General features: G+C 43.4%; 1 protein-coding gene across 1 annotated transcript in view; it reads right to left on the reverse strand.

The window, feature by feature from the left end:
• Nucleotides 1-15,818, reverse strand: part of EVL (Enah/Vasp-like) — a 165,475-nt gene extending 149,657 nt beyond the window's left edge. Inside the window, 1 exon segment of the mRNA XM_033850618.2 lies at nucleotides 15,301-15,818. Coding sequence (XP_033706509.1) covers nucleotides 15,301-15,305 — 5 coding nt within the window. The 5' untranslated portion in view covers nucleotides 15,306-15,818.
• Between the last annotated feature and the right edge of the window lie 2,949 nt (nucleotides 15,819-18,767).

An 18,767-nucleotide genomic window follows, 5' to 3' on the forward strand; every position in this document is an offset into this window, starting at 1 on the left:
CATCTGTTAATGGACACTTAGGTTGCATCCATGTCCTGGCTATTGTAAATAGAGCTGCAATGAACATTTTGGTACATGACTCTTTTTGAATTATGGTTTTCTCAGGGTACATGCCCCGTAGTGGGATTGCTGGGTTTTATGGTAGTTCTGTTTTTAGTATTTTGAGGAACCTCCATACTGTTCTCCATAGTGGCTGTAGCAATTTACATTTCCACCAACAGCGCAAGAGGGTTCCCTTTTATCCACACCCTCTCCGGCATTTATTGTTTGTAGATTTTTTTGATGGCCATTCTGGTGTGAGGTGATACCTCACTGTAGTTTTGATTTGCATTTCCTTAATGATTAGTGATGTTGGGCATCCTTTCATGTTTGTTGACAATCTGTATATCTTCTTTGCAGAAATGTGTGCTTAGATCTTCTGCTTATTTTTGGATTGGGTTGTTTTTTTTTTTGATATTGAACTAGATGAGCTGCTTGTAAGTTTTGCAGATTAATCCTTTGTCAGTTGCAAATATTTTCTCCCATTCAGTGGGTTGTCTTTTCGTCTTGTTTGTGGTTTCCTTTGCTGTGCAAAAGCTTTTAAGTTTCATTAGGTCCCATTTGTTTATTTTTATTTCCGTTTCTCTAGGAGGTGGGTCAAAAAGGATCTTGCTGTGATTTATGTCATAGAGTGTTCTGCCTATGTTTTCCTCTAAGAGTTTTATAGTGTCTGGCCTTACATTTAGGTCTTTAATCCATTTTGAGTTTATTTTTGTATATGGTGTTAGGGAGTGTTCTAATTTCATACTTTTACATGTACCTGTCCAGTTTTCCCAGCACCACTTATTGAAGAGGATGTCTTTCCTCCACTGTATATTCTTGCCTCCTTTATCAAAGATAAGGTGACCATATGTGCATGGGTTTATCTCTGGGCTTTCTATCCTGTTCCACTGATCTATATTTCTGTTTTTGTGCCAGTACCATACTGTCTTGATTACTGTAGCTTTGTAGTATAGCCTGAAGTCAGGGAGCCTGATTCCTCCGGCTCTGTTTTTCTTTCTCAAGATTGCTTTGGCTATTCGGGGTCTTTTGTGTTTCCATACAAATTGTGAATTTTTTTTTTTTTTTTTTTTTTGTGGTACGCGGGCCTCTCACTGTTGTGGCCTTTCCCATTGCAGAGCACAGGCTCCAGACACGCGGGCTCAGCGGCCATGGCTCACGGGCCCAGCCGCTCCGTGGCATGTGGGATCTTCCCGGACCGGGGCATGAAGCCACGTCCCCTGCATTGGCAGGCGGACTCTCAACCACTGTGCCACCAGGGAAGCCGAAATTTTTTGTTCTAGTTCTGTGAAAAATGCCAGTGGTAGTTTGATAGGGATTGCATTGAATCTGTAGATTGCTTTGGGTAGTAGAGTCATTTTCACAATGTTGATACTTCCAATCCAAGAAAATGGTATATGTCTCCATCTATTTGTATCATCTTTCATTTCTTTCAACAGTGTCTTATAATTTTCTGAATATAGGTCTTTTGTCTCCTTAGGTAGGTTTATTCCAAGTTATTTTATTCTTTTGGTTGCAATGGTAAATGGGAGTATTTTCTTAATTTCACTTTCAGATTTTTCATCATTAGTGCATAGGAATGCCAGAGATTTCTGTGCATTAATTTTGTATCCTGCTACTTTACCAAATTCATTGATTAGCTCTAATAGTTTTCTGGTAGCATCTTTAGGATTCTCTATGTATAGTAGCATGTCATCTGCAAACAGTGACAGCTTTACTTCTTCTTTTCCGATTTGGAGTCCTGTTTCTTTTTCTTCTCTGATTGCTATGGCTAAAACTTCCAAAACTATGTTGAATAATAGTGGTGAGAGTGGGCAACCTTGTCTTCTTCCTGATCTTAGTGGAAATGCTTTCAGATTTTCACCATTGAGGACGATGCTGGCTGTGGGTTTGTCATATATGGCCTTTCTTATGTTGAGGAAAGTTCCCTCTATGCCTACTTTCTGGAGGGTTTTTATCATAAATGGGTGTTGAATTTTGTCGAAAGCTTTCTTTGCATCTATTGAGATGATCATATGGTTTTTCTCCTTCAATTTGTTAGTATGGTTTATCACATTGATTGATTTGCATATATTGAAGAATCCTTGCATTCCTGGGATAAACCCCACTTGATCATGGTGGATGATCCTTTTAATATGCTGTTGGATTCTGTTTGCTAGTATTTTGTTGAGGATTTTTGTATCTATGTTCATCAGTGATGTTGGCCTGTAGTTTTCTTTTTTTGTGACATCTTTGTCTGGTTTTGGTATCAGGGTGATGGTGGCCTCGTAGAATGAGTTTGGGAGTGTTCCTCCCTCTGTTATATTTTGAGTTTGGAGTTTGAGAAGGATAGGTGTTAGTTCTTCTCTAAATGTTTAATAGAATTCGCCTGTGAAGCCATCTGGTCCTGGGCTTTTGTTTGTTGCAAGATTTTTAATAACAGTCTCAATTTCAATGCTTGTGACTGGTCTGTTCATATTTTCTATTTCTTCCTGGTTCAGTCTCGGAAGGTTGTGCATTTCTAAGAATTTGTCCATTTCTTCCAGGTTGTCCATTTTATTGGCATATAGGTGCTTGTAGTAATCTCTCATGATCTTTTGTATTTCTGCAGTGCCAGTTGTTACTTCTCCTGTTCCATTTCTAATTCTACTGATTTGAGTCTTCTCCCTTTTTTTCTTGATGAGTCTGGCTAATGGTTTATCAATTTTTTATCTTCTCAAAGAACCAGCTTTTAGTTTTATTGATCTTTGCTATTGTTTCCTTCATTTCTTTTTCATTTATTTCTGATCTGATCTTTATGATTTCTTTCCTTCTGCTAACTTCTTCTTTCTCTAATTGCTTTAGGTGTAAGGTTAGGTTGTTTGAGATGTTTCTTGTTTCTTAAGGTAGGATTGTATTGCTATAAACTTCCCTCTTAGAACTGCTTTTGCTGCATCCCATAGGTTTTGGATCATAGTGTTTTCACTGTCATTTCTTTCTAGGTATGTTTTGATTTCCTCTTTGATTTCTTCAGTGATCTCTTGGTTATTAAGTCACGTACAGTTTAGCCTCCATGTGTTTGTATTTTTTGTAGATTTTTTTTCCTGTAATTGATATCTAGTCTCATAGCGTTGTGGTCGGAAAAGATACTTGATACGATTTCAATTTTCTTAAATTTACCAAGGCTTGATTTGTGACCTAAGATATGATCTATCCTGGAGAATGGTCCATGAGCACTTGAGAAGAATGTGTATTGTGTTGTTTTTGGATGGAATATAAATATATCAATTAAGTCCATCTTGTTTAATGTATCATTTAAAGTTTGTGTTTCCTTATTTATTTTCATTTTGGATGATCTGTCCATTGGTGAAAGTGGGGTGTTAAAGTCCCCTACTATGATTGTGTTACTGTTGATTTCCCCTTTTATGGCTGTTAGTATTTGCCTTATGTATTGAGGTGCTCCTATGTTGGGTGCATAAATATTTACAATTGTTATATCTTCTTTTTGGATCAATCCCTTGATCATTATGTAGTGTCCTTCTTTGTCTCTTGTAATAGTCTTTAAAGTCTATTTTGTCTGATATGAGAATTGCTACTCCAGCTTTCTTTTAATTTCCATTTGCATGGAATATCTTTTTCCATCCCCTCACTTTCAGTCTGTATGTGTCCCTAGGTCTGAAGTGGGTCTCTTGTAGACAGCATATATATGTGTCCTGTTTTTGTATCCATTCAGCCAGTCTGTGTCTTTTGGTTGGGATGTTATTTTTTAACTTTTCATGCTCTTAATAGGACTAAAACAGTTCCAGAAGTAGAACCCCTCAATCCAGTACAACTTAACGTGTTTAAAACGAAACCAAACGGCAATTTTCTAACATAAATCACTCATAATTTAATTCAAGTCTTCTCTAGTTGGTCTCTACAATTTCTGCAGTTCTGAAGTTTGAGTTTTTCCCAGGTGACTAAGAAATTTAGGGGATGAAGCAATGTGGAGTGTGAGAAAATAGAGATTAGGCATTACTGCTGACTAACAGAAAACCATAAAGCCTGAATTCAAACAAAGCATTAATCAAAAGTAATGTCATCATGCACTGTAATCTAAAATCTCACACACCTTATGGCTGGAGGCATGGACCTCCCTTCAAAAAATGAGAGAGCTGAAAACTCCTAGGCACAGAGCCTGACACAGCACGGATACACAAGGAATGGCAGTCCCTGGTGCCCCTGCTCCTCCTTTCCTGTCTCCCCCTGACCCCTACCTAGAGGTGGGCAGACACTGAACGCAGGCTGAAATTTCAGCATAGTCCAGCTGTCTCACTACGAAGTCTCAGGCTCATTCCCAAGTTTTTGCTGTACTGAATAGGAGGAGCTAGGGTTGAGGTCATAAAGATGAACCCACGAATCAAGAGAGCAAATGCTCTTGCCCACTTCTGCCTATAACTAAAGAGGAAACCGTGGGTGAAGAAGAGTGAAAAATAAGACCAGAACTGCGAGACAAGAAATCTGAGCTTCATGCCCCTAATACCTCACTACCTGTGAGGCCTAGGCAAGTGGCCTCTGGAGTCTGTGTCCTTTTTCTCATCTGAGAAATAGGGGCTCATTCATTCGTCAACAAACACTTATTGAGCACTTACTACATTCCAAAAACCCAGCCCCAGTCTTGAAACTCAGGACTAGATCAGCAGTTCTTAACTGTGGCTGCACACTTAAATAACCTGGAGATTTCAAATGAAACAACAGCAAAACATCTCATCCCAGGTTAATGGACTCTCTAAGGTAGGGCCCGGGCATCAGGTGGAGGGTGGGGAAGAGGGCCTTTTCAACTGTTGCTGATGCCCAGTGAGGGTTAAAAACCACTGGACTTAGAGAATTTCTAAGTTTCTGAATCTAACTTTCTATGGTTTGACAAATGAGTATTTTTTACAGGTCAAAACCCTCCAAAATAAACCAGTTTCATCAATACTTTGGAGGGAGAGTGACAGAGGGGGTGCTTCAACTGTGCTGACAATCCTGGCCCGAGGGGTCGCATTGCCTGTAAGTGTCCTCCAGCCTCACAGATGCCTCCTTGGATTCATATTCAAAAGCCACACATGTCATGTTATAAGTGAGAATTCTCCCCGAGGGGCAGACAGACGCCTGACTCATGCCATTCTGGATTTGTTCCCTTGGATTAAAGCACTGTTTGGTCATTCATGATTTTTGTCATATCTGTTTAACGTGAGTGCTATCAATTAATCTTTTTCTTTAAAATCAACTCACTAGAGCAGTAAGAGAATATTAGCCCTACTAAATATTAAAACACACTATAGAACCTCTTTAATCAAAAGTGAGGTATTGACACATGAATAAATGCAGACCAATGGAACATAATGGAAAATCCAGAAATAGGTTAAATTAATTAAATATGACAAAGGACAGAATCTCAGAACACTGGGAGAAAATGGAATTTTAAAATAATTAATTAATATGGTTGTGCTGGGTCTTAGCTGCAGCAGGGGGCTCCTTAGTTGTGGCTCGCTGGCTCCTTAGTTGCAGCACATGGGCTCCTTAATTCCGGCAGGCAGTCTCCTTAGTTGTGGCACGTGGGCTCCTTAGTTGTGGTATGTGCGAACTCTTATTTGAGGCATGCATGTGGGATCTAGTTCCCTGACCAGGGATTGAACCTGGACACCCTGCATTGGGAGTGTGGAGTCTTACCCACTGCACCACCAGGGAAGTCCCAGAAAATGAAATTTTTAATAAGGGGTATTGGGATAACTGAAAAACCAGATAGAAAAGGTTAAAATTGGATCCAGCTCTCATACCATATATTTAATTCCAAATGGATCAAAGATTTAAATGTTTGACAAAGAAAAGAAACTGTACAAGTACTAGAAAAAACATAGGTGAATTCAAGCTGGTATCACAGAAAACTTTCGAGCCATGACTGAAAATCGAGAAGCAGTGAGTAAAAAAAAATTTCAAAAAGAGAGAAGTAATCCCCACAAAATCACGTGCATTAAGCACCTAGTCGGTGTCATTTCAGCCCCTCCTGCCTTACCTGTTTCTTATCCTAGCCACCCCTGAGGCAACCAGTTCTGCCCGGGCTCTGACCTGTGTCCAGTCCCTGCTGCGGCCGCAGGGGGCTGCCACGTGAGCCCTGTCAGGACCCACTGAGAACATCACCATGTACAGGGGCAATTAGTGCCCCGTGGAGCAATCCTTTGCCAAATGGAGACAGTAGCTAACGGATATAGGCTTCTCCCTTCGGGCCCCACAAATATCAATCCTGTGCTCTCCTCCAAACACACAGGAGCCTTCATCTCGGGTACAGTTTTCTGGGGAACCCAGTTAAAATGCCACTAATTTGATGCACTGATTTTCTTCTAATACACAAAAATAAATACTTAATTATTAAAATTTAAAAAGCGCTCAGCAGAAGGAGCATGACTCCCTCCTCCTTACGTGTGAGCTACGAATCGTGACCGTCTTGAAAAGAAGACAGTATGAAAAGGGGACTAGAAGAGTAACTTTACAGTGATGAAACCTGACAAACACTGCTTCAGCCAGGTGATCGAGGTCAACGTCAACAGTGATAAGTCACGCTGCAGTATGTACCCTCTGTAACATGGAATGGAATGTCACTTCATCTCTGCGATCTTCCTGCCTGAAACTTAACAACCCCAGGCTAACCATGAGAAAAACATGAAACAAATTCCAACAGAAGGGCATGCTACAATGTACCTAAACAAGTACTCCTCAAAATAGTCAAGATCTTCAAATATTAAAGACAGTCTGGAAAACTATCCACAGCAGAGGGGTCTAAGGAGATTTAACAACTAAATGTAATGTGGTATCCTGGATCAGACCTTGGAACAGAAAAAGGACATTAGGTGAAAACAAGCAAACTTGAATACACTATGCACTTCAGCTAATAATATTGTATCAATATTAGTTTACTAAGTATAACAAATGTACCACGTAAGATATTAATAACAGGGGAAACTATATATGTGGAGAGTGTATGGGAACTCTCTGTACTATCTGCTCAACTTTTCCATAACTCTAAAATTGTTTTAAAATATAAAGTCTAGGGCTTCCCTGGTGGCGCAGTGGTTGAGAGTCTGCCTGCTGATGCAGGGGACGCGGGTTCGTGCCCCGGTCCGGGAAGATCCCACATGCCCCGGAGCGGCTGGGCCCGTGAGCCATGGCCGCTGAGCCTGCGCGTCCGGAGCCTGTGCTCCGCAACGGGAGAGGCCACAGCAGTGAGAGGCCTGCGTACCGCAAAAAAAAAAAAAAGAGTAAAAAATATAAAGTCTATTAATAAAAACAGGAAAAAAAAAGATTTATGAAAAGCATTCCTCCATCCCTGGCAATGGGGCCTGGGATCTGCATTTTGGAAGGACATACACACATGGATTCCTACGCACATTAAAGTTCGAGAAACATCAGGGACATCGAGAGTTACAGTGCACAATGTCCTTACAAAGAAAATTCAGGAAAAAAGAATCCATCCACACATCAATAAACAAATCCTGTCTCCTGGTAGTGGTACGGAAACACCAGATGAAAGCACTGTCACCCAGTAATTCATGAACTCATTGAGCACATAATGAAAGAGTTTTCATCTTGGATGCCAGCTTCACTCATTTGGGAGCTGCCTTGAATGTGGTACTTGGAAGGACCCATGACAATGCAGAAGGAATGTCATGATTTACTACCCATTTTACGTACAAGTGGCAGCATCAATATTCATTAAGCATCTACCAATTGCCAGGCACAGCGCTAGGCTCTAGGGACCCAACAGAGATGGAAACTAGCATAATCCTTTATGAAGCATAGGAGGAAAAAGATAAGTAATTATAAATATAAAAAGTAACAGAGGGACTTTCCTGGCGGTTCAGTGGTTAAGACTCCGTGCTTCCAGTGCAGGGGACATGGGTTCGATCCCTGGTCAGGGCGCTAGGATCCCACATGCCACGCAGCTTGGCCAAAAATAAAATAAAATAAAATAACAGAAGAGGAAATATGGAATGCCACAGAGGCAAATAATCGGGAAGGGCCATCAGCCCAGGCCGGAGTCAAGGACTGCCTCCCTGAGGAAGTGACATTTAAGCTAAGATTTGAAGGCTAAGAACTTAGCAAGGTGAAGAGGAAAAGGAAGTAGCTGAACTCTGGTCAACTCATGAATTAGTCCATCAGACCTTTTCTTACTTAAGGATCCTCTGGAGGAGAATGAAGTAGACAAGATCAGAGCAATAGACACAGCTCCACAGAGAGAGCCCAGAGAGGAGGGCAGTACCCACAGAGCGTTTAAGGTGCTGGAAGCTTTACACAGGGGCCCAGGGCAGATATACGACAAGGGGGAAGGACTGGAGAAGGTGAGTAAGAGGCTTCCAAAACCAAGCCCTTGTAAGGGACGTTGCCCATTTCCGCTAAGACACTCAGAAAACGTGTCACATTGGCTCCCACTGCCCTTTCTGCCACCACCTCCATGACTTTCACAACTAACTGCTCAACTGCAGTAACTGTTTCTTAATCTAAATTTCCTGGTACAATGATCTCCTCTACCCCAAAATAACATGCCTCCTGTTTTGTCTTTATTTCAGTAGTTCTATTTTGTCTCTTTTACAGAGAATGGCCCTGAATCATTTTTAGAAGTTGAAGCATCAATAGCAACTGTGGTTTCTAAACCAAAAAATTATCACATATGGTAGAGAACTTATATAGCAATCTTGACAAAAGGGCAGAATATCTGAAATCAGAATTGTCCCAGATCTTTCCGGGTTCATCTCCTTCACAGACATAACAAATTGAGGTGGGGGAAGTAAACAGCTCACCTTTACTGGACACCGTAAGCCGAGACCTTTCTATGTATTCTCATCTGATCCTCACAAAACCCCGAGAAAGAAGGAGGGTTATCCTCATTTATGTTTGAGAAAAGTGTCAGCTCATAAAGGCTATGTAATTTGCTCAAAGTCAGTCAGCTGGTAAGGAGTGGCTCTGGGGCAGAATCCAGGTCTATTAGACTCTAAAACCCAGGCTGTTTAGAATACAAGGGACAAATGTGGCCTAACTCAATATTATAAAAAGAAAAAGGTCATTCACATTCCTACGTTAAGTCCAAACCCAGAAGCAGAAGATGCCTTTCCCACAGCCTTAAAGACAAAGACAGACAATCCATCTTCACAGTAGCTATAGAGGACCTGAGAACAGGGCTCCCCCCACTGGCAAGCAGATGCAACCACACCATTTACTTCTGATTCCTCTCCTAGGCCTTTGCTTTTTGGGAGGGGAACCTCCAATTTAAGACCAGGAATAAAGTTCCTTTCATTAACTTTATCTTTCTCTCTTCTTTGCTTAAAATTTATCAACAGCCTTTGGTTCCACTAATAATACTATTTTTCTAACTGATCTTAAGGAAATAATCAGAGACATACCCTAAGATTTATGTACAGTCATTATCATCGTATTATTTACAATGATGAAATCCTAAAAACAAAGCTAACTGTCCCAAACTTGGGGTACTGGTAAATAAATTATGGTATATCATCTGATAGACTATTATGCAGCTATTTTAAATGTTTTCAAAGAACATTTAACGAAGGGGAAATGCATATATGTTGAATGTAAAATGCCCAATACGAATACACAGTATAATATCAATTTTGTGAAAACGTTACACTTACACGTGAAAAAGATAAAGAGACTATACCCCACGTTTAATGGGTTATCCCTAAACAGCGGGATCAATGCTGATTTTTATTGTCTTCTTTATACTTTCTCTGTTTTCAAATTCTCCACATTCAATACATACTACATTTAAACCAGAAAAATAAAAACTGCCACTAGAAGCCATTTCTATGAGGTCTTCTCCTTTCAGGCTAAGAAAGAGAAAAAGCTGTTTGCTGCGGGGACCACTGTCCTTCCCACCCCACCCTGACGTCAGCTGGAGGTACTCTTGTCTAAGTTATCGTCACACTATTAAGGCAGTTATGATATTCACTCAACTCGGAGGCACCGAGCCTATAGTCTACCGCAAGGTTCAAACCTGGGTAGTATATAGATTACCTTTACAGGGAAAAAAATCTTCATGTGAAACAATCCGATATATTTTCATGTAGCTTGTTTATGTGCAATTATAAAACTAAGTTTAAATTTCTTACGTTTATGTAACTAGATACAAACAAAACCACCAACCCAGCAAAATTCAAAAGGACATTAATAAAAAGATGATGTTGCTCATATTAAAAATCACCACCCACAAGGTAAATATAGTAACGGTACAGGTCTAAAAACAGAACAACCGAAGAGAGTCGAAGGTACACACACAGAAGCGCCGCAACCCCACAGCTGGTCTCCCGAACACAACTTCCAAAGATTCCTGGAGGAATGCTCCCCTGCCCCTATCCTGCAGCAATAAGCTGAGATGTACTTGTGTCAGCTAGTGCTGGCTAACTGTGGTGTGTGAAGACTGTGTCTGTGCTTGGGTATCTCATGCTGTACCCTGTAACTGCACTGCATTCTGCAGAACTCCAAATTGATAAAGTGCCCTTGGCCCAGATGAGGTAGTTCCCTGGCACATAACCAGACCTGTGAGATGGTAGGCTGGCCATGCCTTACACACACAAGGCTGGCCCTGGCGGGGGCAGGCAAGCTCTCTGAAGACTGGGGGTGATCCTGCTTCCGATGTTACCATGCAGCCCTGGAGAGGATTTTGGAATCTGCAGGTTTGTTCTGCCATCCAACTTAGAAACCATTCCTGATACCTCCGCCACGTATCTACTAAAATAATCAAGTATCTGATCAGCAATTTTGAAGAAAAATGTAATTTTGATCTTTACTTCATATTCCAGACAATTTGAAGGATGAACTTCTGTGAAATTTTACATATAAAAAACAACTTAATACTTACCGAACTACTAGACAAATGCTAAAACATAAGAAACGATGGAAAAATCACAAAGAAAATGACTTGATAACATAAAAATCTTAAACTTCTATATATCAAATCTTTAAAAGATAAAAGGCAGAGGGGGAAAACGTTCACAGAAGAGAACCTTCCCAACAGATAAATGACTGAAGTATATAAGCAGAAATATATTGTATACTGTGTATGTGGGCATCTTTGTTTTTAAGTAGAAAAATGATGCACAAAGGGATTTAGTAAATTTCTGTAAATCTTTTAGGGATAGAGACTATTTGGGGGAGGGGAGGTTTGGCCCCTTCTACCTCCTTACCACCAAATCCAGTATCAGGCAACGGTAAGGCCTCGAAAAATGATTTCTGAATGAGATATGAGAATACATAACGTCTCTTAGGAAAAGGGAAATAAGAATTCAGGCAATAGTCTAGAAAATTAAGAAAAATTCAGACACATCCTTAATTATCCAAGTCAGCAAAACAGTGACTCGGATAATTCACCATGTCCACATAGTTTAGCAAAACTAAACTATGTGGACATGTGCCTCAAATGTTCAATTTATTTGTTAGAATGCATCTCTAGCTCTATGCCTTTCTGAGACATTCCTGAAAAGCATCAGTTTAGAGGCTCCATTTCAGACCATTTTCAAAACGTCATATCTATGTACTCCCATGAGATTATCTAACAAGAAAAATGTGTCGTTTTCGTTAAAAAAATTCAGAATGAACAAAAAAGAGCATTTTTCACAGATGAGCCACACTGCTTATAAATATGCAAATCAAATGAACTGACAACAGCGGTAATGATGAACAGACCTCCTCGACTCATTCAGGTCCATTTGCAAAAGCCACGTACCTCAAGAGGTACATGTAAATATACACGTATAGATGTTTAACTACAAACAGTCTGCAACAGAGAACCATGTTAAACGGTTAGCAGCGTTTTAAAAAAAATCTGTGTAAAGAAAAAGGGTAACTGAATGACTCATTTTGGAAAAAGTATTTAAAAACTTTCATTTCTATATCCATGCCTTGTCATTTGATCCCCCCAAAACGGGATCTGAGAATACTATTATGTCATTATTGATCAAAAAATGAAATGTTCTATTCAAGTGGGCCAAGAAAGGGGTAATTTTTATCAAATAAACAATTAAGGAAATCAAGACAGGAGAAAGAAATGAATATTAAAAGAAGAGAGGAAAGCATCTGCTTCCAAAATCCTTTGCTTTACAGTAATGATCTGCCATTTTTTCAATTAATTACATATTAAGAGGAAATAAAGATTTATTCTTAAAGTTATCTTGATTCTAAGTGCATTTCACAAACTGAAATGATCTAAAATAGTTATAACACAAAAAAATTGGTGGTGTTATTCCCCACAGCTTCTGTAACCAGGTAGCTCGAGTCTCCTCTGAAATTGAATATTGACTCAAACTGCTCCTAACATGCATACATCAGAGACTTTTACTTCCAGTAAACATGAACTTAGTACATCAGAACAATCCTCCAGCTGAAAAGAACTAAAAAAGCAGGGAAAAAAGCAGAATAAATATCTGCTTGGAGGCCTGGAGGAAGAAGGGCTATCAGAGGCTCAGGGAGGTAAGTTCAGTATTTGGGGCTACTTTTCCCTGGAGATTTCTGCCAACTTTGAAGGGAATCCTAAAAGTTTGGCTTTAGGTTGGAGGATAAAGGTGCTGGTGAAGAGCTGAACATGAGCACTAAAGGTGAACAGAACAGGCTGGCTCTCATAAGGACTGGAGCTCAGCTTAGAAACAGCCCAATTCCTTGAGACTACACTGAAGTGACCCCAGATTATAAGTGCCCCGTTTGTCTGGCAAAAGCAAATGTGAATTATCTCTGGAAGAGAAAAACATCTTCTTAGGCCTCAAATTATTTCTACAAACAATTCTGCAAATATGATGTCCAGCATGGAATTAAAAAACAAAAACAACTAGGCACAAAAGGAGCTAAGACAATATGAATGAAAACCAAGAGAAACAGACGTTGGAAATGACTCACAAATACTGCCATAATTGGACAAACATTAACATAATCATACATACTATATTCAAGGAGATGAAAGACAATATTGATAATTTTGGCAGACAGCTGGAAACCATAAAAAAAAGCAAATGGAAATTAAAGTATCAAAAAATATATAATAACTGAAATTAAAAAGTCAATTGATAGGAGAGATAAGTGAGGAGATAACCAGAATGAAGGGCAAAGAGACAAACAGAAAACACAGAAGGAAGGTTAAGAAAACACAGAAGGAAGATACAGTGAAATAGCCTAACATGTATAATGGTAGCCCCAGAAGGAAAGGTGAGGGAGAATGGGACAGAAGCAATATTTGAAGTCCTAAGGGCTCATGACTTCCAAAACTAATGAGAGACATAAAGCCAAACACTCAAGAAGCCCTAAGTTATAAGTTATTAAAAAAAAAAAAATCCATACTAAGGACAGCACAGAAAAAACTGCTGAAAACCAAACACAGAGAACATTTTAAAACCAGCCAGAGAAAAACACGACTTTCAAAGAACGACAGACAAGTTACTTCTCAACAGAAACAATCCAAGTCAGAGACAATGAGGTATCTTTAAAGTGCTAAAAGAAAGCAACGGTAAATCAAGAATTCTGTAACTACTGAAAAGATCCTTCTAAAACGGAGGAAAATGTTCTAAAATTAGATTGTGGTAGGGTTTCATAACTCTGTTAAAATACTAAAAACCACCAAACTGCATACTCTAAATGGGTAAATTTTATGGTATGTGAATTATATCTCAATAAATCTGTTTTTTTTTTCAAATGAAGGCTAAATAATGACATTTGCAAACAAACACTGTAAGAATTTGTCACCAGCAGACCTGCACGAGGAATTCTAAAGGGTATTCCTCAGATAGAAAGAAATGATCCCAAATGGAAGACTGGAAGATGACAAAGGTGGCACTGCAGAACTATGGGGAAAAGATGACCTTTCTGATAGACAGTACTGAATAAACGGTTCTGCTAAATATAAAATTTGACCGCTTTTCCACAAGTTACACAAAAGTCACAAGTGGGCTGTAGATCTTAATTTGAAAGGCAGAACAGTAAGGTTTTTAGAAGACATCATAGGAAACTATCTTCTTGACTTTGGAATAGAACTTCTACAAATTAGGAAGAAAAAGGCATGTAAATCCCAAAAGAAAACACTTTTGAACAGGCACTTCACAAAAGAGGATACCAAACAAACATGAAAAGATGTTCAACCTCATCAGTCAGCAAGAAACTGCAATCCGAAAACACAATGGGATACCTCACCAGGATGGCTTCACACTCACCAGGATGGCTAAAATGTAAGTGTTGACAAGTACTGAGAAGGACATGGAGCACGAGAACTCTCATACATTTGCTGGTAGGAGTGTAAATTGGTACAAACACTTTGGAAACTTGGTGTTACTTCCTAAAGTTGAAGATATGGGTATTTTTGACCTAGAAGTTCCACTGCTAGGTATATACCCAACAGAAATGAATGTACCAGATGTATAAGAATATTCAAAACAGCATTATTATTAATAGTCTAAAGCTAGAAACAATTCAAATGTCTACCAATACCAGAATAGCTAAATTGTAGTACTTCATGCAACGGAATACTATAGATTAATAAAAATGAACAACGGTTACGACATAATGGATGAATCTCAGAAGCACGTTGAGTGAAAAAGCCGGACACAAAAGAATATATATTTCATTAGTATTTCGTTTATATAAAGATCACAAAACAGTCAAAATGAAACGACACTACAGTTTTTATGGGATATATGTTTCGAAGGTAAATTCACACAGACAAAAGGCAAGGACGTGATCATCCCCAAAAAGTCAGGATTGGGTTACCTCCGGAGAGAGAATTCCGAGCTCCTGGGTGCTGGCAATGTTTTTTCTCGAACTGGTAACCACCAGTCCCCCTGGCTGGGTGATAAACCAATAAGTTGTACATTGCGGGTCTTGCACTTGACCGGCGTGCAAGAAGAAAGGAGACGGGGACAAGAAAAAGGGAGCTGAAGCCGGCAAGGAGCTCCAGGTGGAAAGAAACGACCACTTAACGTGTAAGCCCCAGAGCGCTGGCACAGGGAGGCTTCGACCAAGGGTACAGAACCCCGGGGAGGGAGGCCGGAGGGGCTCCGGGCCGGGCGCGGCCACACCTGCCGCGCGGTCGGCCTCCCCGCGCGGCCCCCAGCCCCCACGTGTGCCTCCCGCGAGCTGCAAAGGCCGGCACACCCCGCTGCTTCCAGAAGGCCGCCCACTCCGACTCCCCCAGACCCTCTCACGGTCCCCCACACGCCCACGGTATTACCGAAGCCCGCCCAGCGCTCCGGACGCCGCCCGCCCGACCTCCCCACGCCCAGGCGCCCGCCGACTCACCTCATTGTCGCTGCCGGGGCGGGCGCGCGGGGCCGGGGGCGCGGCGCGGGGCGCGGGGCGTTAGCGGGGCAGCCGGCCCCGGGCGCGGCGGCTCCGCGTCTCGCTGGGCTGCGGGGGGCAGCGAGGGCTCATCTTCTCGGGGCTGGCGTCCGGGCCGCTAGCTGCGGGGACGGGCTGCGGCGGCGGCGCCTGACAGCTGGGCCCCGGCCCCTGCCATCTTGGCGGGCGCGTGCCCGGGCCGCCGTGTGCGCACGCCGCCGGGAGGAGGGGAGTGGAGGGGAGGGGGCGAGCGTCGCCCGGGTCCCTCCGGCCGGGGGAGCGTGCGCCCGCCCGAGACTGGGGACGCGGTCCCCGGGCGGGCGCGGGCGGCTGCGAGGCCGCCGACGGAGAGGCAAGAGGGCGCGCGGGCAAAGTCAGCCCGCGAGTCGAAACTGAGGGGAGAGCGCGCGCGGCGGCCCAAACCCGACACAAAAGGCGCGGGGCCCCACCGTCCGCGCCTCCAGGAGAGCTGAGCCGGGGTGTGCGAAGGGCGGGGCGGAACCTTGGGGGGCGGGTCGTGAGGGCCCGGCCGGGCCGCAAGGGGCGGGGCTTCGAAGGAAGGGTGCTCAGTGAGGGGCGGGGAGGAGCTCCGAGGGCGGGGAGGGACTGGCGGATGTGAGGGGGCCGGGGCATAGAAGAAAGCGCGATCCGTGAGGGGCGGGGCCGAGGAGGAGGGCGGGGCCCAAAGTGGGCGGGGCGCTGGCGCGGCACGTGGAGCGCTGTGTCCCCCTCCCCGCGCGGGGTGACTCTCTCAACTACAAAGGCAGCTGAGCGCGCCGGCGTCCGTGCGAGTTGGCGGGAGGAGTCCACCTTCCCCGGCCCTGCGGCGTGCCCAGCCTGCTCCGAGGCAGTGAGCAACCCCCTCTCTTTGTAAATAAAGAGCCAAGGCTGGGACGGGGAGTCGTATCTTTGAGGCAATATCAACAGCTGAAGGATCTCCCAGTCCAAAAAAGCCCCACCTGGCGCCTGCAAACCACACCTTGTGAAAAATCACATCGACTGCACGAGGCCGTCCAGGTTTTCTCTGGTTGTTAAATCCCCACCCTTCCTAAAGGTTAGTCATCCTCATAGCTGGCTGGAAACCCTAAACCCTCTGAGTCTCACTTCTCACTTCTAATTAGACACAGTTCGTCACGCTTTCTCAGCATCGCCACTTATGCTCCCGTTCCCCTCTATCACAGCAACAATGGAATCGTATCTACCTTTTTAAAAATTGCCTCTGAGCAAGAGCACATCAAGCGTTAAGTGGTTTCTGGCATATAGTAGGAGGGCAGCGAAGGGTCGCAATTCTACTCCTGGCCCAGAGTGAGAAGAGTGGTTTTTCCCAAGATACAGGAAGTGGTGGAGTCAGTTCTCAAGCCAAGGTTTTTCCGACTCAAAATCCCAGTGCCCATCCATTCTTTTTTTTTTTTTTTTTTTTGCTGTACGCGGGCCTCTCACTGTTGTGGCCTCTCCCGTTGCGGAGCACAGGCTCTGGACGCGCAGGCTCAGCGGCCATGGCCCACGGGCCCAACCACTCCGCGGCATGCGGGATGCTCCCGGACCGGGACACGAACCCGAGTCCCCTGCAACGTCAGGCAGACTCTCAACCACTGCGCCACCAGGGAAGCCCCATTCTTTTTTTAAAAAAATAAATTTATTTATTTTCAGTTGCCTTGGGTCTTCATTGCTGCACGCAGGCTTTCTCTAGTTGTGGCGAGCAGGGGCTACTCTTCGTTGCGATGCACGTGCTTCTCATTGCTTGCTGCGGAGCACAGGCTCCAGGGCTCGCAGGCTTCAGTAGTTGTGGCTCGTGGGCTGAGTTGCTCTGAGGAATGTAGGATCTTCCTGGACCAGAGCTCGAACCCATGTTCCCTGCATTGGCAGGCGGATTCTTAACCACTGCACCACCAGGGAAGTCCCCCATCCATTCTTGTTTGCTGCAGTTGTTCATCATTCTTACACGTTGCCGATTGATCTCTCTTCGTCACCATCCACTTGTCCTCAGAGTTCTTTAGCGATTGGCTGTCACATCTCCACTTTCCTTCCCCGATTTCTTTGAGCTAGAGTCTTCAAACTCAAAAGGGCACCTTGGTCCTCTAACAGTCCTGTTAGCAGCCCCAGAGGATTTCAGCCCCTCCTAACCTTATCTGTCCCTCTCTTTCCAGGGTCAAGATCGGTCTCTTTGCTACAGAAGAGACTTGTTAGACCCTAAAAATTACTGAAATGGACAAGCCCCAGGTCACTTGGAGATGTCCCAATGTGCTCTGCAGAGGCAGGGTCACCCCTGGTTCATGCATATCAAAGTTCTGTGAGAAGACCCTCCCAGGATGTTGGCCTGTTTGTTCCCAGCCTGATTTATTGAAGCATGTGGTGCACTCTAACCTCTAGATCAAGCACTTTCCCTGCTGTCTTGGACTCTGCAACTGGAAGATGATTTGCTGGGAGATGTTGATGGCAGACTTCCTATAGAACATTAGCACCAAAGGTGAGGGGGACTTGCCTCCGTCAACCTTTCCTGCTAACTACTAATCTCCTGGAACAGTAAAGACATTCAAGTTCCTTTAAGGAGCATCAGAGAATATGGATGCTATTGGGGACCTGCAAATCCTACTCTTAGTAAGGGGTTTGGCGCACAGAACACTGCGAAAGGTTTAAGCGGCCCAACGTCACTCAGTGAATTCACGAAATCAGCTGTGTCAGCCTCCTTGGTAGGTTTCTTCCATGTGATGTTTGTTCGTTAGAGGGCTTCTTGAGCTGCAGAAAGGGCCGGGTGGGCAGGTAGGGACCACTTGTGCCCTAAGCTGAGCCCCACTTCCCCATGAATGGGCATTGGTATTTGTCCAACCAGCCCGAGGATGCTTGGGGAGACAGAGCCCTGCGTTTTACTCAGCAGCTCAGACCTCTCTGAGCCTCCATTTCTTACTGACAGATGGGACTCCTAACGCTGTCTTGCAGGCACTGCTGAGGATAAGCACAAAGTCAGCTCCCAGAAGATCCTTCCTGCCCTTCTCCAGTGCCTCATTCTCACAGCTCCTTCCCCTTTCCCTTGACTGTGCAGCACTTAAACCCATCATCTATTTAGCATCTCTCCCGTTTGCTGAATGAAGGCTTTATTTCTTAAAAGTACATGAGTTCATGTTTTCCATTCTTCTGCTAAAAAGAAAATTAACATTTTGGGGGGACATGTGGCCCCTGAACAATGTGTATCTGAAGTCACCAGTTCTTGTATTTGAAAAGATTGCTCACCAAAGTCAGTGACTTTGTACTGGGGTTCGGGACAAGTGGCCAAGCTATCTGTGGGTCAGCTCTGAGGCACTCCTGGACTGGATTTCTCATTCACGGGGGAGGCAGGAAAGATGGGGTTTCTGCTGTGTGTTAAGCCCAGGCTAGTCATAGAGCCACAGATACATAATAGAGCTAAAAAGTCCTTAAAGAGTATCCTATGC

The sequence above is a fragment of the Tursiops truncatus genome, chromosome 2 (assembly GCF_011762595.2).
Source record: "Tursiops truncatus isolate mTurTru1 chromosome 2, mTurTru1.mat.Y, whole genome shotgun sequence".
Taxonomy (NCBI): domain Eukaryota; kingdom Metazoa; phylum Chordata; class Mammalia; order Artiodactyla; family Delphinidae; genus Tursiops; species Tursiops truncatus.